The sequence below is a fragment of the Lissotriton helveticus genome, chromosome 8 (genome assembly GCF_964261635.1).
Source record: "Lissotriton helveticus chromosome 8, aLisHel1.1, whole genome shotgun sequence".
Classification (NCBI taxonomy): Eukaryota; Metazoa; Chordata; class Amphibia; order Caudata; family Salamandridae; genus Lissotriton; species Lissotriton helveticus.
In genome coordinates, this window is record NC_136069.1 from 21,312,360 (window position 1) to 21,339,565 (window position 27,206).

The window sequence follows — 27,206 nt, forward strand, 5'->3', positions numbered from 1 at the left end:
TCTGCCTGTGAGCGGGCCCCAACTGAGGTGCCCCATTGGCTAACATATGCACCCGGCTGCCCTAGTGCTCCTGGTGATGTTCCTAGAGTGCAATCCTAAACGTTGGGGGACCTTAGTTCTACCTTCCAAAACTCCAATCCTGAAACAGTTTACTTGCCTGTGAATTTAACACTTCGTTTTTCCCCATAGGAGTGAACGGTGGGGTTTCGTTGAAAAATCTTGTACGTTTTGAACTGTCTTGTACTGCAACAAAAGTAACTTAGCACCTTTACAAGAGTTAACCTGTTTATCAATGTCCTGTGTTACTTAAACTGTGTTAGGAGTGTGTTTAATGCCAAACCAGGAAAGTAATCACAAAGTAATTTAAAATGAATTTCAAGTGTTTTTGAACAGTTTACAAATAATTTTCTCAACTGCAAAATCAATCTGAATGTTCCTACAAAACCAGTATTAATTGTATTTTGAAAATTAACATTGTATAGGACTAGAGTCCTCCAGCAGATCAGGCTCTGAACAATCACGTGTTGCTTCTGAATCAGTGTAGTCTCTATTAACACGAACTGGATGTTTTTCTGAGGTGTGCTCTGTTCTCTTGGAGTAGTCCTCATGATGATACCTGATTTCTGCTACCAAGTAAATCTTGGTTCTAGAAACAAAACAACAAAATAACTTTTTATACAACAATTGGTCTGGATTCACTTTCTGAATGCGAGACATCATTTATTGCCTTAGTGCTCAACTGCTCAACCACCCTACCACAAAAGAGAGTAAGATAGTATCTACTTTAGCCTCTGCTTTACCTCTGGGGATCCACTGTACTTTGTGCACACTATACCTTCCTTTGGTATAGTATATACAGATCCATACACAAATGATCTCATTACATAGAACACTACAAACCTTCAATGTGAATTAAATTTCAACAAAAGGGGCAGTTTTGCTCGCTATCTGGCCCTGGGTCAGGCTCTGCTTATTTAACAGTTGTGCCCAACGCTGAGTGTTCTGCGTTCTAAACGTTTAGAGTTTGTTAACCCACCACACACAGACTCACATCAAAAAAGAGAAGAATAAATGTGTGAGGTCAGAAAGTACCTCACGTAAGCATCGCTCTAGGAGCTACTTTTGGTACTCACCAGTAGGCTCACATTGTCCTCATCAGTAACTTTCATGACCAAAACAGAAAAGATAGAGTGGGAAATTTATGCCCAAATCTTAAGGTTGTGTGAGAAAAAGGCGAAGAAAGATATAGAAAAGGTGTTGATGATTATATCAGCCATCTGGCCCCCGTAACGTGAAAAAAGTAAAATGCTTTTCCAAGGTAAAATGAGTTGTGGCTCACTTTCAGTTACACATACCTCATTTTTCACAGTAACCGCACATTGACCATTTTAATTGGAACGGCTGACATGTTTCATTGCATTGCAATTTTTGGCAATTTCATCAGTGCTCAAAAACAATCTGTGGTGGTTGACAAACAACATAAAAGAAAGATAGTGCCAACCATGTGAAAAACCCATATTGAAATAGTGTTTGGTGGCAACGTTGCCACACTATTCTCTCCGCAAAATGTGCATGGTTTATGCCATAATTATCCAGTAGTTGCTAGGTGGATAGTATATACAGAGCCAGCTTCCTACACTTACTATTTATCAATTCAATTTTTTCTTTATTTGACCTTCCGAAGACAGATCATAAAAGGTATCCATTATATCAATCAACATTAAAACCAGACTCCTTTAAAAAAAAAAAGAAAAATCCATTTAAAATACAAAAGATCGCAGGCAAAAACAATGGTTTGATTGTAGCTGAAGTGGCAGTGCGTGTAAACTGAATAGCAGCAGCTGTAATCCAATGACATTAAATATTAGAATCAGTCTTGTAAACGAGTTAGCAGCAACTTATTTATCTAAGTCTCTAACCTTGTCGACCTTCTAAAGTGAACCATAAGTACTTTATCCCCTTGCCCCCAATCCTGAGAGAGGAGTACATTGGCCGTTCAATTAAAGTTCACTGTTGTCCCAGGACCATAAGAAAAGGCCTCACCCGTGGTTCTTCTGCACCAAACAATGAATGTAAGAGGGAGATTGTGGATAAGAGCCCGATCAGAGATTGATGATGTGGTTCTGTGTCATCTACCACAACTCCTCTTTCAGGGACCTTCTGCAGACTCTCCATGCTATTAAAGGATTAAAACTGTTCTCCTGGCTGCTAGAACCTAGAACACTATGTATGTATTTTTTGCATAATTGAAAATGATCGGTTTGCTCTCACATCAGCAGACTCTCCTTTCCTGTAACTGAGAAATTGCTATTTCTGCCAATGACATTGAGTCTCCTGTGAACTGCAGTACGCTATTGTATGTAATTACTACTTTCCACTCCCTCCGTCCCTCGCCCAGGACCATAGCCACACATGCCTGGCTATGCAGGTGGCAGCCCAATTTTCTGTGATGTGGATGCTCCTGGTGGTAACTTCAGGAATATCTCACTTGTCCAGAGTTCGGCCACCAGAATATCTATTTAACAAACAAAGGTGCTAACCATGCCAACCGTCACTCAGTGATCCCCTGATCCTCTCTCCGAAGCTAGCATGATCTGTTTTATCCTGTGTACTGAAAGCACCAACCCTTAACCTGTGTCTCTCTCCATCCTCCTATAGCATGCCATCTTCTGCTGGTCATCTTGTTGAAACGTGTTAGATGATATCAACTTCTCCCTCTGCAAATGCAAGCGGTTGCTTTCAGTGACCCATCACTAGTCAACCTTCTAAAAACCCTCACCTGTGTCAGTTGTTTGGGTAACTGCTGCCCCGTAAGCAGCCAGTATTGGTCTGAGAAGGACACACGTTCCCAGCTCTGATATTACACAAGCCCTACTCCATGGTGAAAACCGGTTTGCTGGGCATCCATACCATACAGGGGACTGGGATGGAACTCGTAACTGTACTTAATAAAACCATGATCTTTCAAGTCCTTCTCAGAAGTAAACTGGTAAACATCCCTCTACAGGACCAGAGCGGTCACCTGCAGAAGAACAGGAATCTGCCCTCTGTGACCTCTCATTTTTAACCTGGGTTTGCTGCAATTCTTGCAGAAGCTTTCAGTGCAGCTGCCATAATAATTCTTGGGCATGATCAAGGATGTACCTTCCCATCGGTGGATGTACTGTCCCTTGTTAGCTCTGGTCCTGTTAAGTATACCACATGGGGCAGCTAGATCCACAAGCCATTTTGAGGATGACCACAAGATGTTTAAATACAGTTAATTGGAATAGAACAACTTACATTGAAGCCTTGGCAGGGGTCAGACATACTGCACTCCGGTGATAAGAATGTCTTCCTTTTCCCTCAAAGAGGCGATTGTTGCGTTGTGCCGTACCGCCAGACTCTATTCTTACTCCCACTTGGTTAACATGTAAATTTCAGCTCTGGCGAAATTAATTCACAGGTTTGGGTTGTCTCCCATGACACGTTGATGACACCCAAATGGTGGTTGATGAGACAGAGGGGGCTTCCAATTTCCATGGCTGCATGGTGTCAGGAACACAGTGGACGTGCAGGCATGCGCCGAAAGTAAATGGGGACAAGACAGAACCTTTGAGGTTTGGTCCTCTGTCCATCTCCCTTTCCCGGCAGAATTGGGAGCTCCACTTGTGCTGATGCTAGCTGTAAAAAATCTTGGTTTCATCATTGATAAAGATCTCTATGAATAAACAAGTAAACATGTTTTCAACTCCTGCTTTATTTGTCCAATGGCAATGCAAAATTCTTTCTATGCTCCCCAGGGATTTTCACGAACCAGTAAGTCATGCTAATATTTTATCTCGTCTGGAGTATGTTTTGCAATGTATATCAGTCTACCAGCCAAAACTACAGTTAGGATAGAAAACTGGGCTGCAAGATTACTTATTGGAGCTAAGCCCAACTTTAAAAATCCCTCACTGGCTTTCAATGAAAAAAGAGTATTTTTAAAGTCGCGTGTTTGGCACATTGGGCCTCTATAAACAAGGCCCTGAGATCATTACAGATATGTTCTGTACTTACCAACCAAGCACATTGTCAAGATCTGCAGAGGCTCTACACTTTACAGTTCTTTGAATTAAATTTGAACGGAGGGAGGGGCTCTGAACAATTGTGCCTTGCTTCTGAATCAGTGTAGTCTCTATTACAATGAACTGGATGTTTTTCTGAGGCGAACTCTGTTCTCTTGGAGCGGTCCTCATCATGATACCTGGTTTCTTCACTGATGTTCCCTGTCCAATGTTAATGTGGTCCTCCACTGCTTTCTTTCCAGTTCTCCAATTTGCTGGGGACAGTCTTTCGCCAGGGGAACCTGAGTTTCACACCAGATGGGGATTCAGTCATCAGTCCGGTGGGGAATCGCCTGACTGTGTTTGACTTGAAGAAGTAAGTGGCTATTGTGTGTCATTCGAGAGGGGGATATGAGTTATACAGAGGCCTGAAAGGCTATTTATAATGCGTAGTGCAGAAACAATAAAGCTATGGGTCACAGAGGAAGTTGTTTGCTGTCCTCTGCAATAAAGTGCTTTACTGCATTTAATCTTTTCCCACCTCCCTGGATTCAAAAGGTGTGGCCCCTAGATCACCGCTTTGAACGGTAATGTGCAGCAAATGTGGAATGGATGATTAGAGGGGGTGGGCCTTATAAACAATGCAAACAAATTGCATTCCTGCATATTTATCTGTTTCCTTGATAGAAAGGCTTGTGAGGGGACTGTTGCTGTCAATTTTATGTGTTTGCTCTTTGCACCCTTCTAGTAATAAGTCGGAGACGCTCCCGTTGGCGACCGGTCAGAATATCGCATGTGTTGGACTCTCTCCAGATGGGAACGTCGCCGTCCTGGTGGATAACGGTACTGTTCTATGGGGCGACTGAGAGGTGTGAATGAGACTTTTGGCTTAGAAGAGCCCCAGTCTGTAGCTTGGATGTGAGGGATTGTGCCCTTTGTTATCCTCAGATCATCTGATGATGGGTAGATTGGATGTGAGGGATTGTGCCCTTTGTTATCCTCAGATCATCTGATGATGGGTAGATTGGATGTGAGGCATTGTGCCCTTTGTTATCCTCAGATCATCTGTTGATGGGTAGATTGGATGTGAGGCATTGTGCCCTTTGTTATCCTCAGATCATCTGTTGATGGGTAGATTGGATGTGAGGCATTGTGCCCTTTGTTATCCTCAGATCATCTGTTGATGGGTAGATTGGATGTGAGGCATTGTGCCCTTTGTTATCCTCAGATCATCTGTTGATGGGTAGATTGGATGTGAGGCATTGTGCCCTTTGTTATCCTCAGATCATCTGATGATAGGTAGATTGGATGTGAGGGATTGTGCCCTTTGTTATCCTCATCATCTGTTGATGGGTAGATTGGATGTGAGGCATTGTGCCCTTTGTTATCCTCATCATCTGTTGATGGGTAGATTGGATGTGAGGCATTGTGCCCTTTGTTATCCTCAGATCATCTGTTGATGGGTAGATTGGATGTGAGGCATTGTGCCCTTTGTTATCCTCCGATCATCTGATGATGGGTAGATTGGATGTGAGGGATTGTGCCCTTTGTTATCCTCAGATCATCTGATGATAGGTAGATTGGATGTGAGGGATTGTGCCCTTTGTTATCCTCATCATCTGTTGATGGGTAGATTGGATGTGAGGCATTGTGCCCTTTGTTATCCTCCGATCATCTGTTGATGGGTAGATTGAATGTGAGGCATTGTGCCCTTTGTTATCCTCCGATCATCTGATGATGGGTAGATTGGATGTGAGGGATTGTGCCCTTTGTTATCCTCCGATCATCTGTTGATGGGTAGATTGGATGTGAGGGATTGTGCCCTTTGTTATCCTCCGATCATCTGTTGATGGGTAGATTGGATGTGAGGCATTGTGCCCTTTGTTATCCTCCGATCATCTGTTGATGGGTAGATTGGATGTGAGGCATTGTGCCCTTTGTTATCCTCCGATCATCTGTTGATGGGTAGATTGGATGTGAGGGATTGTGCCCTTTGTTATCCTCCGATCATCTGTTGATGGGTAGATTGGATGTGAGGGATTGTGCCCTTTGTTATCCTCAGATCATCTGATGATGGGTAGATTGGATGTGAGGGATTGTGCCCTTTGTTATCCTCAGATCATCTGATGATGGGTAGATTGGATGTGAGGGATTGTGCCCTTTGTTATCCTCAGATCATCTGATGATGGGTAGATTGGATGTGAGGCATTGTGCCCTTTGTTATCCTCAGATCATCTGATGATGGGTAGATTGGATGTGAGGGATTGTGCCCTTTGTTATCCTCAGATCATCTGATGATGGGTAGATTGGATGTGAGGGATTGTGCCCTTTGTTATCCTCAGATCATCTGATGATGGGTAGATTGGATGTGAGGGATTGTGCCCTTTGTTATCCTCAGATCATCTGATGATGGGTAGATTGGATGTGAGGGATTGTGCCCTTTGTTATCCTCAGATCATCTGATGATGGGTAGATTGGATGTGAGGGATTGTGCCCTTTGTTATCCTCAGATCATCTGATGATGGGTAGATTGGATGTGAGGGATTGTGCCCTTTGTTATCCTCAGATCATCTGATGATGGGTAGATTGGATGTGAGGGATTGTGCCCTTTGTTATCCTCAGATCATCTGATGATGGGTAGATTGGATGTGAGGGATTGTGCCCTTTGTTATCCTCAGATCATCTGATGATAGGTAGATTGGATGTGAGGGATTGTGCCCTTTGTTATCCTCAGATCATCTGATGATGGGTAGATTGGATGTGAGGGATTGTGCCCTTTGTTATCCTCAGATCATCTGATGATAGGTAGATTGGATGTGAGGGATTGTGCCCTTTGTTATCCTCAGATCATCTGATGATGGGTAGATTGGATGTGAGGGATTGTGCCCTTTGTTATCCTCAGATCATCTGATGATGGGTAGATTGGATGTGAGGGATTGTGCCCTTTGTTATCCTCAGATCATCTGATGATAGGTAGATTGGATGTGAGGGATTGTGCCCTTTGTTATCCTCAGATCATCTGATGATTGGGACTGCTAGATTATCCTCCATAAGCCACTGCACTGAGTTTGAATTGCAGTCCGGGGAACGTCCAGTGCTAATCTCTTTAATCTCAAATGATTGCTTTCTGGAGGGGTTTATAAACTACTCAGTGATTTGATTGGTTGAAGAGGGGGTGGGGGGGGGCTATTAGGTTTTTCCAGCTTTGAAGTTCCTTACAGAGCCCCCAACACATATGGCTGCAGGAGAATGTCTACTTCTTGATGGATAAAACGCAGCCTGTTTAATACTTTATTTACAAGAGACTGTTTTTGTGCCTGACGTTGGAGCTCTCCGGGCACATCGAGGAATGTTTTGGTGCCCAGATGTTTGCACCGATCTTGATGGAGGTGTTGTTGACTGTGGTAACTGCCCATCAAACACATCTTTTGTCATTGTTGGTCTTGGGCCAGTGGTGGATGGGATTCATACTAATCTATCAGAGGGTCACACTGTTGTGCAAATTTCCCAGACTGTTTTGTGTTCTTTTCTAGTCTTTGAGCCAGTGATTGTCACTCATCGTTTTCTCTCTGCATCTCTTGCTCTCAGAGGGGGCGGCGGTGCTGGTCAGCATGGTCAGTAAGTCGGTGCTGCATCACTTCCACTTCCACAAGCCGGTGCACAGTGTCCGCTTCTCCCCGGATGGCAGGTGAGGAGAGTCACATTTGAACCACTATTAATTGTAGCATTAATGCAAGTCTTCTCTGTAGCTAATATTGTCACGCTGCGAGAATGCTTGTGATATATACAGCGCTGTTAATTCTAGGCGCCTGTACCGAGCATGTGCTCTAGCTACATGTGTTGTGCGATCATTCTAGTGGCAAACAGGCTGCCAGCGCTCTGCCTACATGTGTAGCCATTTTTATTCTGGCTGCCTGCAGACAGCATGTTTGTTCCATCTGTGTATGCAACAATGTTTATTCTTGGTGTCTACACAAACCCTGTGTCTAATACTGCTACTCTCGGTTCTTTACATTCTAGTTGGCTACAAAGAGCATCTGATCTCTGTGTGTACATGTGTGGAGTGCAGCAATATTCATTCTAAACGCCTACACATTACATATGCTCTGTGTTTAAATGTGCAGCAATATTCATTCTAGACGCTTGCAGAGAGAATGTGCTCTGTTTGTACATGTGCAGCGATATTCATTCTACACGCTTGCTGAGAGAATGTGCTCTGTTGCTACACGTGCAGCGATATTCATTCTACGCGCTTGCAGAGAGAATGTGCTCTGTTTGTACATGTGCAGCGATATTCATTCTACGCGCTTGCAGAGAGAATGTGCTCTGTTTGTACATGTGCAGCGATATTCATTCTACGCGCTTGCTGAGAGAATGTGCTCTGTTTGTACACGTGCAGCGATATTCATTCTACGCGCTTGCAGAGAGAATGTGCTCTGTTTCTACATGTGCAGCGATATTCATTCTACACGCTTGCAGAGAGAATGTGCTCTGTTTCTACATGTGCAGCGATATTCATTCTACACGCTTGCTGAGAGAATGTGCTCTGTTTCTACATGTGCACCAATATTCATTCTACGCACTTGCTGAGAGAATGCGCTCTGTTTGTACATGTGCAGCGATATTCATTCTACGCGCTTGCTGAGAGAATGTGCTCTGTTTGTACATGTGCACCAATATTCATTCTACGCGCTTGCTGAGAGAATGTGCTCTGTTTGTACATGTGCAGCGATATTCATTCTACGCGCTTGCTGAGAGAATGTGCTCTGTTTGTACATGTGCAGCGATATTCATTCTACGCGCTTGCTGAGAGAATGTGCTCTGTTTGTACATGTGCAGCGATATTCATTCTACGCGCTTGCTGAGAGAATGTGCTCTGTTTGAACATGTGCAGCGATATTCATTCTACGCGCTTGCAGAGAGAATGTGCTCTGTTTGTACATGTGCAGCGATATTCATTCTACGCGCTTGCAGAGAGAATGTGCTCTGTTTGTACATGTGCAGCGATATTCATTCTACGCGCTTGCAGAGAGAATGTGCTCTGTATGTACATGTGCAGCGATATTCATTCTACGCGCCTGCTGAGAGAATGTGCTCTGTTTGTACATGTGCAGCGATATTCATTCTACGCGCTTGCTGAGAGAATGTGCTCTGTTTGTACATGTGCAGCGATATTCATTCTACGCGCTTGCTGAGAGAATGTGCTCTGTTTGTACATGTGCAGCGATATTCATTCTACGCGCTTGCTGAGAGAATGTGCTCTGTTTGAACATGTGCAGCGATATTCATTCTACGCGCTTGCAGAGAGAATGTGCTCTGTTTGTACATGTGCAGCGATATTCATTCTACGCGCTTGCTGAGAGAATGTGCTCTGTTTGTACATGTGCAGCGATATTCATTCTACGTGCTTGCTGAGAGAATGTGCTCTGTTTGTACATGTGCAGCGATATTCATTCTACGCTCTTGCTGAGAGAATGTGCTCAGTTTGAACATGTGCAGCGATATTCATTCTACGCGCTTGCAGAGAGAATGTGCTCTGTTTGTACATGTGCAGCGATATTCATTCTACACGCCTGCTGAGAGAATGTGCTCTGTTTGTACATGTGCAGCGATATTCATTCTACGGGCTTGCTGAGAGAATGTGCTCTGTTTGTACATGTGCAGCGATATTCATTCTACGCGCTTGCAGAGAGAATGTGCTCTGTTTGTACATGTGCAGCGATATTCATTCTACGCGCCTGCAGAGAGAATGTGCTCTGTTTGTACATGTGCAGCGATATTCATTCTACGCGCTTGCTGAGAGAATGTGCTCTGTTTGTACATGTGCAGCGATATTCATTCTACGCGCTTGCTGAGAGAATGTGCTCTGTTTGTACATGTGCAGCGATATTCCTTCTACACGCTTGCTGAGAGAATGTGCTCTGTTTGAACATGTGCAGCGATATTCATTCTACGCGCTTGCTGAGAGAATGTGCTCTGTTTGTACATGTGCAGCGATATTCATTCTACGCGCTTGCTGAGAGAATGTGCTCTGTTTGTACATGTGCAGCGATATTCATTCTACGCGCTTGCTGAGAGAATGTGCTCTGTTTGTACATGTGCAGCGATATTCATTCTACGCGCTTGCTGAGAGAATGTGCTCTGTTTGTACATGTGCAGCGATATTCATTCTACGCGCTTGCTGAGAGAATGTGCTCTGTTTGTACATGTGCAGCGATATTCATTCTACGTGCTTGCTGAGAGAATGTGCTCTGTTTGTACATGTGCAGCGATATTCATTCTACGCGCTTGCTGAGAGAATGTGCTCTGTTTGTACATGTGCAGCGATATTCATTCTACGCGCTTGCTGAGAGAATGTGCTCTGTTTGTACATGTGCAGCGATATTCATTCTACGCGCTTGCTGAGAGAATGTGCTCTGTTTGTACATGTGCAGCGATATTCATTCTACGCGCTTGCTGAGAGAATGTGCTCTGTTTGAACATGTGCAGCGATATTCATTCTACGCGCTTGCAGAGAGAATGTGCTCTGTTTGTACATGTGCAGCGATATTCATTCTACGCGCTTGCAGAGAGAATGTGCTCTGTTTGTACATGTGCAGGGATATTCATTCTACGCGCTTGCAGAGAGAATGTGCTCTGTATGTACATGTGCAGCGATATTCATTCTACACGCCTGCTGAGAGAATGTGCTCTGTTTGTACATGTGCAGCGATATTCATTCTACGCGCTTGCTGAGAGAATGTGCTCTGTTTGTACATGTGCAGCGATATTCATTCTACGCGCTTGCTGAGAGAATGTGCTCTGTTTGTACATGTGCAGCGATATTCATTCTACGCGCTTGCTGAGAGAATGTGCTCTGTTTGAACATGTGCAGCGATATTCATTCTACGCGCTTGCAGAGAGAATGTGCTCTGTTTGTACATGTGCAGCGATATTCATTCTACGCGCTTGCTGAGAGAATGTGCTCTGTTTGTACATGTGCAGCGATATTCATTCTACGCGCTTGCTGAGAGAATGTGCTCTGTTTGTACATGTGCAGCGATATTCATTCTACGCTCTTGCTGAGAGAATGTGCTCAGTTTGAACATGTGCAGCGATATTCATTCTACGCGCTTGCAGAGAGAATGTGCTCTGTTTGTACATGTGCAGCGATATTCATTCTACACGCCTGCTGAGAGAATGTGCTCTGTTTGTACATGTGCAGCGATATTCATTCTACGGGCTTGCTGAGAGAATGTGCTCTGTTTGTACATGTGCAGCGATATTCATTCTACGCGCTTGCAGAGAGAATGTGCTCTGTTTGTACATGTGCAGCGATATTCATTCTACGCGCTTGCAGAGAGAATGTGCTCTGTTTGTACATGTGCAGCGATATTCATTCTACGCGCTTGCTGAGAGAATGTGCTCTGTTTGTACATGTGCAGCGATATTCATTCTACGGGCTTGCTGAGAGAATGTGCTCTGTTTGTACATGTGCAGCGATATTCATTCTACACGCTTGCTGAGAGAATGTGCTCTGTTTGTACATGTGCAGCGATATTCATTCTACGCGCTTGCTGAGAGAATGTGCTCTGTTTGTACATGTGCAGCGATATTCATTCTACGCGCTTGCTGAGAGAATGTGCTCTGTTTGTACACGTGCTGTGATAGTCATTCTACGCGCTTGCTGAGAGAACGTGCTCTGTTTGTACACGTGCTGTGATAGTCATTCTACACTCTTGCAAAGAGAATCTGCTCTGTTCGTACATGTGCAGCGACAGAGAGCATGTACTCTGCCTATACATGTGTTAATTATATTAGAATGTATTCTAGCTGTCCAGAGAGGATCTGTCCTTAGTGTGCACTTGGGTTTGCATTGTTTATGGTACACACTGGACATACATGAAAGGCAGATAGTTCTGGGCCTATATGCACGATATTCACTGCTCTAAGAACGAGTCGAAAGTGATTTTACATTTATGGTCGAACCTCGCCAACCATTAATTATATCCGCATCGCAGGAATTGTGAATACATTGCATTTGCCTTGTAGTTGATGTTGAAATGTATGTTTAGGATAATTCATGCTCTTTATTGTAATACACAAATGTGGACAAAGGCTCATACACCCTCCTTTTTTGGGGGAGTTTTATATAGCCTGAACTTGACCTGCAGATATCGGAGCGCTTTACATGAGCACCAGTTGTGTTACAGATGGACACATTCATTTTGTTAGGCATGGGGAGATTAAATGATTTGCCCAGAATCACAGGATGTTGAGCGTCCCCGCCGAGATGCGAATCCGATTCCCCAGCATCGAGGTCGACCGCTCTAGCCGTTAGGCCTCGTCCTCTTCCACTTGTTATACGGTTCACCCTAGAAAAGGTAGGACTGTGTATTAGGATGACAGAAGTTCAGAATGTAGGGACTGATTCCACCTGCACCATCAGAGGCTGTCGGTCCAATTCCTAGCCTCAGCTAAACCCATAACCTTCCTGGGGTGGCATGTGATTTTGGCAACCTCGAACGTGACACTCTGATCCCCAAGGGAATCGTGGAAACAGATCTTTCCCCTTTTGTTTTCAACTTATGCATGCCCATAGTAAACACAAGAAGGTTACAAATAAAGTTTTCAATGCATTTATTGAAACAATCGTAGTTTGGCATAGAAAGAGTGAGCTGCAATAATTGGTCAGATAAAAAAAAGCAATAGCATGATCAACGTGGTGAAAAGAATTAACAGTATAACCGAGGCAGGCTGATTTATATATATTTCGACCTATCACTACCCTTACTCTGAGAGCATAGTGGGTGTACCCTGTGCCCGGTCTCTTAGGTTAGCCTGAGCCCCCAGACCTGGATAGCTGGACCTGGGAATCGGCCTGAAATTGGATTGACAATCCTTCTCTGCAGGACGGAAGATCGGCGTCAACAGAGAAGCATGTTAAATACAGGATTCGTTCCAGGACAGTTGTGAGCAGGGTGCTCGTCCCTGCCCTCTGAAGGATAGGGACCATTAATATAGTGAAAAACACTGTGTTAATGGTAGAGATGCGTAAACAGGCGAGCCTGACAGTGTAGCCCTCTGATTGACAGCACCTAACCTGCTATCCCTCTACCAATATAAAGCCCTCTGTGCTCGCATCCACCGTCACAGTGCTAGTTCTCGTAGGAACCTAACAATTTAAAACAAAAGCATAGGTGCACCACATATCAATTTCAAAACAAGAAGAACCATGATATAGTCCGTATCCAACACTGATATTCTTCAAAATGTTCCTTTTTCAGTAGTTTAAAAGCGAAGACAAAAATATAACTTTTTACAACGATACAGCCAACACGTTTCGTCCTAATACAAAACTTCTTCAGGGGACTATGTATTAAGTGGATCAATCTCATCCAGAGAGAAACTTTGGATGTGAGACCATTTGTAATATATAATCGCGGTGATCTGCGTCTAGATTTTGGGATGTTCCTACTAGCCTTGAGTGGCACATCCTTTTATCTCTTCACAGTCATGATAAAGATGTTGCATACAATTGATACTGAATTACATTGACGGGGAATGTTTCACAAGCCACAAAGCCTGCTATTTACTGGCCTCTCTCTGGATGAGACTGAAGAAGTCCTGTATTAGGACGAAACGCGTCAGTCGTCTCGTTGTGAAATATTATATTTTTGTCTTCGCTTTTAAACGACTGATAATGGAATAAAGAGGAACGTTTTGAAGAACATCAGTGTTGGATACGGACTATATAATTGTTCTTTTTGTTTCGAAATTGATGTGTGGTGCACCTATGCTTTTGTTTTAAACTGTGTCAAAGGTAGAGCTCTGTTGCAATGATTTTCTAGATGTTAGAAGCTTTCTCCAAACGGGCAACTCAAGCACTAGGATTTCTAGTTCTGTGTAACTAGTCTTGAACAGTGTTAACAGACTGCATGACGAGAAAGGCTTTCTAAAAATAAGCAGCATGTACAGCGTCTTCTCAGAATAATATTGTGCAAGCAAAAACTTATAAAATAACATTGCTAAAATCATGTATGCTAAAATGTGTAAAATATAAAGCTACAATGGAGAACCAAGGTGCCCCCAAGAAGGCCACATGACAGCATGTAGTTAATTGTAATTGCACACGTTGTCAAAGACGAGATTTTGCCAAATTGCGTCATTTATGTAACCTCCCAGTGTTCTAGTACATCCACGGTTTGTTGGCTAAACTGCAGCTAACCCACTATAACAGGACTCACTGTGGGATTTGTGAGAGAATCTTACTCGAATTCATCCCTGACATTGGGTTTTTCTGTTTTAGGATGTTTCTTAACTAGCTGAATCCCCAAACACTTGCCAGATACAAAATGGGGGACAGGCTGAGAGGGCACTAATTGAAGGGCAACCTCAAGAGGGCGTAAACGAAGGAAGGATAATTGTCTTAGTTCTCAAGCTATTTTATAAAAAAGTTCTTATTGCTCCAGCAGCTTTCGAGTGAGGAAACTACTTGCGGTTCAGGGGATTGATGACAGACAAGTGAATGCAGGCTGATTGAAACATAAGAAGTTACGCTGCCTTGCAGTGGTAGATTTAAACATCCTCAGCCACACACGACTGAGGTCTCACTGACCCAGACTGATTGTAAGGAGTAGTGGTTGAATTCAGTATTGTCCTGGGCCTTTATAATGATCTCCGTCACCAGCATTTTCATCTGATACCTTCCTGGACAAATTCCTAGTGCACACAGTGTGTTTTAGTAACTGAGGTATGCTGGTTGCAAATCACTACCAGAGGGACATTAGTTGTGTCTGCAGACACTCCACTCCTCGTCTCCCGTTAGATTATTTATTTGTGACCAATGTGTGCGTTACATCATCCCGTCTCTAATCAATCTTTCTTCTGCAGGAAGTTTGTGATCACAAAGGATAACGTGGCTCTGATGTACCATGCCCCAGGGAAGAAGCGAGAATTCAATGCCTTTGTCCTGGACAAGAGTTACTACGGCCCCTACGATGAAACGACCTGCATTGACTGGACTGACGATTCCAAGTGAGTGGGATCTCTCCCCTAGACCACACCTTCAGTGGCACTAACCCATGTGGTCTAATTCTGCAATCTCACTTCTTTCGCCTCATGTTGTCTGATTTGACTGCAAGATTTTACCTCAGCCTTCCTCCTCTCCTTTTCTCTTTCTGATTTCTCCAATCTCAGCTCCCAGGTTTAACTCCCTCTTATATGCTCAACGGCTACTCTTAACACTTTGAGTTTTCTCCTCATATATCCTTCTCACTGTGTTTGACCCCTAGATCTCCCAGCCATGTACTTCTGGGTCTCTCCACATCTGTGTGGCTTTCCTTCAACTAAGCTGCACACTCTGGGCTGGTTCCTCAGTCCATTCATCTGCTTCTTCAACCCACACACGCCCAATTTCTTTATTTCAAGTATTTTCCACAATATAACTTGTCAAAGTTAAGCGTTCTTACACTAATTATAACAGTGCAAACTCTCCCCTCACCCCGCCCATCTACTCTTCCATTCTCTGCACGTTTCTCTGACCCATGTGACTGTGGTAAATAAATAATTAATTACCGGTACTATTTTTCATATAATCAATAAACAGGTAGCTCAATAAATAAGAGTCAGGATTCGAGGTATCTTGAGTCGTCAGGCTTTAATCAGGCATAAAGGACAGGAACAGGACAGCCTGTACGGGAAAGGAATGAAGGCAGCTGCCTGGGAACGGACAAAGGGATAAGGGGGTATCTTTTAATATGGGTGCACAATATATATATACTTAAACAAAATACATTACATTCAATACAGTAGGCGTAGCAGTAGGCGTGACTCGTAGCAGTCGCGAAAGATAAGGGCAAAATGATGTAACAAGAAGGCGTGTACAGGGCGTATACATAGACATGTAATGCAAACGTAACAGAATATGTCATAAAAGGGGCAGAAACATGGAGGGGGCTACCTGAGCAGCTGGGACCTCTAACCTAGTGGTGCGCGCAAACGGGCAATGACGTGTTACCAGGGAGAACTGGGGGCTATGACTTCTGCGCTAGAAGAGGAGACTAAAGTCTGGAGTGTCAGAGCGACATGTACCCAAGGCATATCTAGTATCTGGTGTTTAGAGTACATGTTGATAGAATCCAAAAGTTATCAGGGCAAAGGCTAATGGACACTAAGACTGGTGCATACATAATTCTATATGTATTGTGTGTGCGAGGAATATTCTATGAATATTAATACAGTATTTCTCTTACATGAAGACATAAAGGCTAGACCATGACGGAAACTATTGATGCGATTCAGTAGCTTAGGAATGCAGAGAAGGAGGGCTGGACTGATAACTAGAATCATAACATACTCTTGGCAGACTGGGAGGCAGAGCCAGGCCGGGCCGGGCACTGTGAGGCATGAAGTAAGCTAAGGGTCAGGGATGCAGGTGGGGGCTGTATCGCTCCTCTGAGAGGGTTCAGGAGACAGGAGCTGAATCTGAGTCCGGGCCCTTTTGAGGCCTAGAAACGGGGACAATTCAATGGATTAACGTGCACACTGTGAAATGTGACAACGTAGGTTTACATAGGCTTAATATTCGTTGCTTTCACGAAGACTAGAAACTGACATACTAGAGATGGACACAACTGTAATTGCGTCTTTAATCGATCAGAAGGGAATACATGCATATCGATCATGCACATATAACATAAGATGGGGAACACGTAGGCACATATGACATGGCAAAATTTACTTTTCCACATTCCCTCCTTGTGCCCTACGTTTCCATCAGGAAACATCAATATTCATGATACCATCTATCATTTCATATAGCATCATTTGCTCGTCTCGAATTGTCTTGGAACGGGATTTAGGACTAGGAATACAAGAGGTAGCACACATGCCGCAAATCGCAGGGCCACATTGTATACAGAGGCAGCAACTGAATATGATCATTACTGCAATACCTAGGAATGACAATACTTTCCATCCCCAGGCAGATATAATACTCCAGAGCCAACCGGACCATGTCCAGGTGCCTGGATTCTGGTGTAACTGATGGGCAATTTTATGAAGTCTGGTTATAGCTGAATAAACAGACGGCGCGTTATTAGGAATGAAAATGCAACAACTAGATCCGATGACTCTACATGCTCCTCCTCTATCGGCCAGTATGACGTCAAGAACGAGACGATTTTGGAGCACGACAAATCTCATAGCAGATTGCTCTTCAGTTAAGTTACCTAGAGCAGAAGTAGTCTCATTCACTACTGCTTCAAGGGTTCTGGTTAACCTACGTATTAACTTACTATTCTGGACAGGTCCTATAAAGAAGAAGAAACCTTTATTAAAGTCTTGATACTGTTCTAGAGTAGTTTCAGTTTGATCGACAATTGGGGACTCGATCTCCCTTCTAGGTCTGACGTGTACTAGATGTGTGTTTCTGTGATAATCAGATGGGGCTAGAAAAACTGGTGGCAGTAGGAAGGCAATGTAACATATTCCATCCCAATCGAGGGGCAGACGAACATATGCGGTCTGACCACAAACAAAATAAGAATGACGTGAGGCTTTGAAAATAGATTTCCCACTGTCACTATACTCGACAGTAGTAGTACAATCACTATGTCCTACATGTGCAGAACCATTCTTTCTGACACATAATTCGCCTTTGACTGGTAGTACTGAAATAGCAGGCAAATCTGGAGTAGTATCAGACTGAACATTCAGGACCATGAAATTCGAAGAATAATTACCTAAATCATATACATTTTCTAGATCTAACCCTGTTCTATGGGAGAGACCTTGCTTGTCTGGAAAACATGTTCTATTCAGAAGGGACATATCATTCGAGGATGACGTTAACGTGGACCATGCTCCACACGAACCATTATGTGAAAACGGATAAGGAAAGAGTGGCAGAACTCCCTTCGGTGTCTGGAAAGGGGGGAGTCGACCACACACCCAACAATTAGTAGCATTGCTGGTCTGGTGTGAATAGTGTAACATTCTGATAAATGTATTATTTCGCATAGCAAGACGATAGGATAGCTCGTGAGGAGGCAGATCACTAAATGTGTGCTCTACTGTAGCATTAGAAAACTTGTTTACATGTGAACTTGGAAAACATAAATGTAAAGCATAACTTGTGCAGGTAACCATTAGACTCACATATAATAAGAAACTTAGAATAATGATACATCGTATAGAGTTTGGACTAACTCTCTCACTATGGGGGTCTATCTCATGCATGTCAGGGACCTGTCTAACCGTTTCACCCGAGAGGGACTTAGACAATTAAACTGGCTGACTTATTTTACTAGACCTGAGTTTCAGTTTATACTCCTGCTGCGGAGTTTTCTCTAACAGAGGAACTTTGAGTTCAGAGTCAAGTTCAGAGTCTGTTTTTAGGCAGTCTTTAGGAATGAGGTAGTCCTTAGCAAAAGTCTTTTCTGGTACTCCATGGAACTTCTTTATATGGGACAGATGGACCCATCCTTTCCTGCCCTCTAGCTTCACGGCGGTCCTTGTTGTTAACAAGACGAGACGGGGCTCCTTCCAACGGGGCTCCAGCGGACTCGAACTATCAAAATTCCGCACCAACACCAGGTTCCCTGGAATGACTTCATGTGGTTTCACCTCGGTGTTGTCTGGAAATGCGGTGGCAACCTGTGAACGACAAGAGTGTAGGGCAGACATCAAGGAAGCTAGGTAATCTGTCAGCATATTACTGGAAACATCTGTAATACTGCGGGGTCTAGGTGTACCCCACATGTTTGGGGAGCGGCCGAATACGACCTCATACGGGGACAGACCTGATCTGGAATGTGCAACCATCCTCATAAAAAATAAAGCAACTGGCAGGGCAACTAGCCAGTCTACACCTTTCTCTTTACATATTTTCGCAATGCGAATTTTCAACGTCTGGTTATGTCTCTCTACGAGACCGGCTGCTTCAGGATGGCGCACACAATGGAACTTCCACTGGTACCCTAACAGAAGGGAAACATGTTTCATAAGCTCGGATGAGAATGGCTGGCCGTTATCAGAATACACGACCCTAGGGAGTCCATAGCGGGGAAAGAATTCACGAACCAACTGCCTGGCAGTGGTCGCGGCTGTGTAATCTGGAACTGGATATGCTTCTGTCCACCTGGACAAAGCGCATACAACTACGAGGACATACTTGAAACCTCGACATCGCTCCATCTGAATATAATCCATCTGGAGGACTTCAAAAGGGTGGTCAGGAGGTTGGAATCCACCTTGTTCCACCGGGACACTTTTACCTGGATTGAACTGGCAACATATCATACAGGTACGGACTTTCTGCTTGGCTGCAGCTCGTAAGTGCTTGTTGAACCAAAGGTTCTGAATACTGTCTAACATAGCTTTTCCCCCTAGATGTGCTGGACTATGTGCGGTATTAATAATGACTTGAACCATAGAGTCGGGGAGAAACCATGTGGCTTTTCCCTTCGTCAACCATCCTTGATCTGTCTGGACCCCTCCTTGTTCGGACCATTTCTTAATTTCTTCGGGAGTAGCATGTGACTGTATGTCTATGACATCCTGTGTAGGGTCCTTGACTGTCATACAAGTAGTCGGATCTGGAGTGAATGTCAGTGTCGTGTGAACCGGAATGTCTGGGGTCTGAGCTGTAAGCTTGGCTGTTCGATCTGCTAGATCGTTACCTTGGGAAATGATGTCAGTAACTTTCATATGTGCCTTGCACTTCATGATAGCGATAGCTGTCGGTAAATGTATTGCATCTAACAGAGCTTGAATGAGGAGACCATGCTGAATCTTGGTTCCATGAGAAGTCATGAAACCTCTCTCCTGCCAGAGCACTCCGAAGTCGTGTACGACTCCGAATGCGTAACGTGAATCTGTGTATATGTTTACTTTCAGGTTCTTGGCACGTATGCAGGCTTGGGTCAGAGCAACTAGCTCTGCTGCTTGAGCAGACAGGGTGTCAATACGATGTGTTTCTATAACTTCAGTTTCAGTAGTCACTGCATACGCGACTACTAGTTCTCCTGTACTTGTTCTCATACATGAACCATCCACATAAAGTGTCAGGTCGGGATCAGGTAATGCAATGTCTGTCAGGTCTTGTCTTGGCTTTGTCATAGTGTTAACAACTTCCACACAGTCATGTGTGGCAGGATTTGAAGTAACTGACGGTAACAGTGTAGCAGGATTTAGAATGTTGCAGCGTCTAATTTCTATGTGTGGCTGGAACAATGTCATTTCATAACCTGTTAAACGTGCAATTGTCAAGTGCTGAGTCTGTGTTCGGTTTAAAAGAACTTCCACGGAGTGTGGAACTTGTACTGTCAGGGAATGTCCTAATACTATGGAATCACTTTGTCTGATAGCTAGAGCTGTGGCTGCAACTGACTTGAGGCACGCAGGCAGAGTCTGGGCTACTGGATCTAATGTGCTCGAGAAATAAGCACAGGGCTTGTATTGTCCTGCTTGATCTTGTGTGAGAACGGATAATGCAGTACCATCACGTTCTGTGACAAAGATTGTAAAAGGCTTACTGTAGTTCGGTGTTGCTAGAACAGGTGCTTGACACAAGGCTTTCTTTAATTCATTAAAAACAAGTGTATGTTCCTGGGTCCAAGGGAGGACAGTCGATACGGCTGCCTCCTGTGTCGTTAACTGTATCAGTGGCTTGGCTAGAAATGCATATTGAGGAATCCATTGTCTGCAATAAGAAGTGAGGCCAATAAAAGCTCGTACCTCCTTCTGTGTCTTGGGCTGTGGAAGACTCGCTATTAACTGGATACGGTCTGGTGTCAACTGCCTACCCCACTTGGACAGTAAGTGGCCTAAGTAGATCACTTGCTGGACACAGAATTGTAATTTGGAAGGGGACACCTTGTGCCCCTGCTCGGCCAGAAAATACAGAACTGTAAGTGACGCACGCTCGCAGTCACGTTCAGAACGGGCTGTGATCAGTAGATCATCGACATACTGGAGCAGGGCAGTATCAGTTGGCATGTGAATATTGTCTAGTTGTCTCTTAAGTGCTTGACTGTAAATACTAGGGCTTTCTGTGAAACCTTGAGGAGCTCGTGTGAATTTATAGCTCCTTCCATTTAAACAAAAACCAAAAAGGTACTGGCTGTCTGGATGAATGGGGACACTGAAAAATGCGTTCTTGAGATCGATAACTGTGAAAAATGTAGCTTCGGAATCAATGGCTGTTAATAGGGAAGAAATATCAGGGACTACTGGATACTGGGGTATGATACATTTATTAAGCTCTCGAAGGTCAATCACTAATCGATATACTGGAGGTGCATTTGGATCAGTACGTTTCAGGACTGGAATGATAGGAGAATTACATACATTGGAGTCAGTTTCTACAACCACTCCTTGAGTAATAAGCTCGTCAATAATTTTGGATAAGGCTGCTACAGCCTCAGGTGGCAATCTGTACTGTCTGATTCGTGGCAAAACTATACCTTGTTTGAGAGTCACACGATGGGGTGTGATATGCATACATCCTACATCAGTTGGACCTTTCGCCCATAAATGCTGTGGTACATTCAGTAATCTTGGATCAAAATCACGTAATACATAGTGACCTTTAAAGTCACGTAAAAACAATCGAACTCCTTCTGGGGAGCAACAAATTACTGCACCTAATTCTTTTAACGTTTTAATGCCTAACAAATTTTCTGGACATGACTTCGTAAGTAACAAATCAGTAGTTCGGGACAATGGACCAACTTCTAGGGAAACTGGTTTCGAAATTTCATTAACAATCGGCTTTCCTGAAAATCCAAGGGAAACATTTTTAGAGCCTGAGAGCGGAGCCCCTGGAACCTCGTCATGACTGATAGTAGTCCTACTTGCCCCTGTATCAATCAGAAACTTTCTGTCTTTCCCTAATACTTGACTGTGTACATAGGGACCCTCTTGATCTACAGGTATCTCGATGAGAGGCAAGCCTACCTCCCTCTCTAGGCTGTTTCATGAATACTGTTGATACTCTGGATACTCTGACTGAGCATACTGGTACATTTGGTGTGTAACATGCTGTGTCGCAGCGATAGGCTGCGGTGCTGGAACTGTCTGTTGTGCATTCTGTGGTGGCTGAGAAGTCTGTGAAACTTGTTCTTGTCTAGGCGGACGTGGTCTTTCTTTAGTCTTACCAGTAGCTATGTTGTGTTTCAGAACTGCACACTCGTTTATAAAATGACCTGGCTGTTTACAGTAATTGCAAGTCCCTTTAACGGGAGCTGCAGGATGACTGGCTTGATTCGGACCCCTCTTCTGACTGTCTTGTGGAACAGATTGTGCAACTAATACTTTCATTTTCGTATCTTTCATACGTCTCCTTTCGTGTTCTTGCTCTTCCCTGATTCTATTCTGGTGATACTGGAGCATTTGTAGCATTTGTGACGGAGTATTAGCTTGCCAACTACTTTCAACTTTCAATACTCTATTTTTAACTTGTGGACTTGAATTCTCGACTAGTTTGGTAACAAAAAGATGAGGGTACGATTCACTACTCGTCTTCAAACCACTGTTAATTATAAAACATTTTTCAAATCTAGAATAAAAATCACTAGTGTCTTCATCCTGTTTCTGTTTACAAGCTGAGATTGCATCCCAATCTTCCTTTTTCGTGGCTAGTAACCTTGGCAAAACCTGTATCAATAACTCGGGCAATTCTTTAACTTTGGCCCCTAGACCGGTACCTGGTACTCGTGAAGTATCTTCAGCTTCTAGAGCTGTCCAATCTATCTTTTTCTCTCCCACCTCCCATTCTTTTTCCTTGAGTTTTTCATATACCCCTGCGGGCAACAGGACCTTTAACATTTTAATGATATCAGGATACGTATATTCTCCCATACGGAGCATGTCTTTTAATTCTCGGTGGAACCCTGCTGGATCTTTGTCGTGACAGGGAATAAACTTTTTCATCTCTAAGAGTTCCATCTTTGTGATAGGGGTGTAAACAAATACTCGTTCTAGATCACCACCCGTTGTCCTAACTGGGTGTACTTCTCGTAACGGATGCTGTCTATCTATGTAAAATGATTTACTTTCTGGAGGTGAGACATGAACAAAATGCGGATTCAGAAAAATTCTATATTTGTGGCGCTGTTCTAGAATGATACTAATTAAATCAGTACCTAGACCTCTCCATCTATACTGGAGTAACTCGTTCAGAACATCATGTAACGGACCTGGATCAGAATGTTGTCCCTCATACAGAGTAATGAGGTGCTGGATCATATACATACCCACCAGTCGCTGCTCGGCTGGGGGCAGTTTCAGAAACATTTGTGCCACTATTTCGTCAGGAAAAGTGGTAGAATCAGTAGTCCATCGGACCGCTGATCGGGCTAATTCTTGTTCATGCATGGTACGTGGTTTCTCGTGTATCTTTATTATTTCCCTACGGATTTTCTTGTACATACTCTCTATACAGTTCTGTGTCTTGTGTCTTCCCTCGGCTATATGGTCACTCCACCTGGTCAGGACTTTCATTTCTTCCGGATCTTTATCCGGATAATCTTGTTCTCTTATCAGACAATTAATTAGAAACTTTAAAAGCATGAGCTGAATCTCGACTTTTCTTTGAGCCATGGCCTCGCCAATACTTCCTGGATCTACTCCTGTACGGATAAAACAATATATTCTGTCTAGATATCCTTTCATATTCGGTAGGGTGTCCAAATATTCGGTCACCCGTCTTATACGCAATGAATATATGACCATATCATCATCGCCTGGGACTGGATCATAACGGCATTCGGTAAGGGCTCGCTTGATATCTGCAACTGACTGCTGTTTGGGCGGACGCTGTAACGCTCGGGCATGTAGCTCGAGTAATGTCACATGTCTGTGTTGAGGTGGGGTTCCAGGAGGACTTCCCCCCACGGCCCCTAGACTAGAATCGTCGGTGTGTACTGTACGTGCTGGTAGAGTGACTGATGTAGCGGGTACATGTACTGTAGGCTGGACCGGGGGTACCGTAACAGGTACTATAACGGGTGCCCCGGTGGCTGGAGGAACAGGAATTACATTATTTACGGGAGCAGGCGGAGCAGGATTTGCATATCTGGGACTGTGTCGTCCAAATAGGACGAGAGAAAAATATCAGCTGCAGTCTGTTTGTGACGTAGCTTAATCGGAACTAATGGCGGCGGAAAATTACATGGTGTTTCCGGGGTTGCTTTCGGCAAGCCCTCGGCAAGAAGAGGATACATACCCTTAATAAGGGCATTTCTCTGTCTGTCTGACTGTTCGGCTTTAACTCGTTCACCTACTTCGATTAATTCCCTTTCTTGGGCTCTTTCTGAGAATTCCCTACTTAATTCTGTCTTTCTGATTTCTTTTTCGGTTCTTTTATGAGATTCTTTGCGCCATAACTCGATGGCATCTTTCTGGGACTGTCTGGCTTTCTTTTTCCATAATGCTTCTTCTACTCGCATGATGCACTCGGCATCCCACGTACCTGATACGGGCCATCTATATTTCTCTTCTAATTCCTTGGTGTACTCCACCCATAAGTCTAGATATAATATGGCACTTAAGCCATGCTTATGATACATAAAATGACCTGGACTGTCCCTAGGCGGGACAGGAACTGCTTCCTCGAGCAGACCTTTTCTGGTTTTTAACTGACGCAACTTCGAGAATAGAGGCATAGTTTAGGCTGGAGTCTGGACACAATACAATGCACGATAAACACAATAATAACTGAAAAACAAATCACTCATACCACGACATTGAAAACACATGAAATAACATTTATAATAACAGTTCGGACAAAACACATGAATTCCTCGAGAACAGAGACTTACTAGAATGACTAGATGCACTGCTAAAACAGCACGAAACTTACCGGTCCCATAAAGAGACACGTCAGGACCCGCGTCCACCTAGGTGAACACTTCGTGTTGGATCTGCGTACCCAAACCCACGGACCAGAGACAAATTAATTGACCCTGTCTAGATACTACCCCAGCAACGGTACTCACCGGGCAGCAAGAACGGAAGGCCTCGGACTGGACTGGACTGGACTGCTACGACGACGGACGGACGAACTTCGGACTTCAGTTACAGGTGGGCCTCCGGATACCTCGGACCTTGGACTCTCGGCTTGGGCTCTGGTCGGGACTCGCCGCGTTCCTCACCGCCTCGTCTGGACGCTGGACCGCAACCTCCGTCTCCTCCGTGGGCCTGAGGGATACTTGAAGCAGAAATATCTGCACGTGCACGGTATGGTTCCGTCACGGCTGCAGAGGATCAGGGGGCCTGCGTGGCTTCTCCGGCGCGTGGGGAAAGGGCAAGTCCCTATTCGGGCGCCATTATGTGGTAAATAAATAATTAATTACCGGTACTATTTTTCATATAATCAATAAACAGGTAGCTCAATAAATAAGAGTCAGGATTCGAGGTATCTTGAGTCGTCAGGCTTTAATCAGGCATAAAGGACAGGAACAGGACAGCCTGTACGGGAAAGGAATGAAGGCAGCTGCCTGGGAACGAACAAAGGGATAAGGGGGTAACTTTTAATATGGGTGCACAATATATATATACTTAAACAAAATACATTACATTCAATACAGTAGGCGTAGCAGTAGGCGTGACTCGTAGCAGTCGCGAAAGATAAGGGCAAAATGATGTAACAAGAAGGCGTGTACAGGGCGTATACATAGACATGTAATGCAAACGTAACAGAATATGTCATAAAAGGGGCAGAAACATGGAGGGGGCTACCTGAGCAGCTGGGACCTCTAACCTAGTGGTGCGCGCAAACGGGCAATGACGTGTTACCAGGGAGAACTGGGGGCTATGACTTCTGCGCTAGAAGAGGAGACTAAAGTCTGGAGTGTCAGAGCGACATGTACCCAAGGCATATCTAGTATCTGGTGTTTAGAGTACATGTTGATAGAATCCAAAAGTTATCAGGGCAAAGGCTAATGGACACTAAGACTGGTGCATACATAATTCTATATGTATTGTGTGTGCGAGGAATATTCTATGAATATTAATACAGTATTTCTCTTACATGAAGACATAAAGGCTAGACCATGACGGAAACTATTGATGCGATTCAGTAGCTTAGGAATGCAGAGAAGGAGGGCTGGACTGATAACTAGAATCATAACATACTCTTGGCAGACTGGGAGGCAGAGCCAGGCCGGGCCGGGCACTGTGAGGCATGAAGTAAGCTAAGGGTCAGGGATGCAGGTGGGGGCTGTATCGCTCCTCTGAGAGGGTTCAGGAGACAGGAGCTGAATCTGAGTCCGGGCCCTTTTGAGGCCTAGAAACGGGGACAATTCAATGGATTAACGTGCACACTGTGAAATGTGACAACGTAGGTTTACATAGGCTTAATATTCGTTGCTTTCACGAAGACTAGAAACTGACATACTAGAGATGGACACAACTGTAATTGCGTCTTTAATCGATCAGAAGGGAATACATGCATATCGATCATGCACATATAACATAAGATGGGGAACACGTAGGCACATATGACATGGCAAAATTTACTTTTCCACATTCCCTCCTTGTGCCCTACGTTTCCATCAGGAAACATCAATATTCATGATACCATCTATCATTTCATATAGCATCATTTGCTCGTCTCGAATTGTCTTGGAACGGGATTTAGGACTAGGAATACAAGAGGTAGCACACATGCCGCAAATCGCAGGGCCACATTGTATACAGAGGCAGCAACTGAATATGATCATTACTGCAATACCTAGGAATGACAATACTTTCCATCCCCAGGCAGATATAATACTCCAGAGCCAACCGGACCATGTCCAGGTGCCTGGATTCTGGTGTAACTGATGGGCAATTTTATGAAGTCTGGTTATAGCTGAATAAACAGACGGCGCGTTATTAGGAATGAAAATGCAACAACTAGATCCGATGACTCTACATGCTCCTCCTCTATCGGCCAGTATGACGTCAAGAACGAGACGATTTTGGAGCACGACAAATCTCATAGCAGATTGCTCTTCAGTTAAGTTACCTAGAGCAGAAGTAGTCTCATTCACTACTGCTTCAAGGGTTCTGGTTAACCTACGTATTAACTTACTATTCTGGACAGGTCCTATAAAGAAGAAGAAACCTTTATTAAAGTCTTGATACTGTTCTAGAGTAGTTTCAGTTTGATCGACAATTGGGGACTCGATCTCCCTTCTAGGTCTGACGTGT

General features: G+C 44.0%; 1 protein-coding gene across 1 annotated transcript in view; it reads left to right on the forward strand.

The window, feature by feature from the left end:
• Window positions 1-27,206, forward strand: part of PWP2 (PWP2 small subunit processome component) — a 163,963-nt gene that overhangs the window by 23,420 nt on the left and 113,337 nt on the right. Inside the window, exons 2-5 of the mRNA XM_078656408.1 lie at window positions 4,292-4,404; window positions 4,777-4,871; window positions 7,617-7,716; window positions 14,901-15,044. Of these exons, the coding sequence (XP_078512534.1) occupies window positions 4,292-4,404; window positions 4,777-4,871; window positions 7,617-7,716; window positions 14,901-15,044 (452 nt within the window). The remainder of the gene's footprint in view (window positions 1-4,291; window positions 4,405-4,776; window positions 4,872-7,616; window positions 7,717-14,900; window positions 15,045-27,206) is intronic.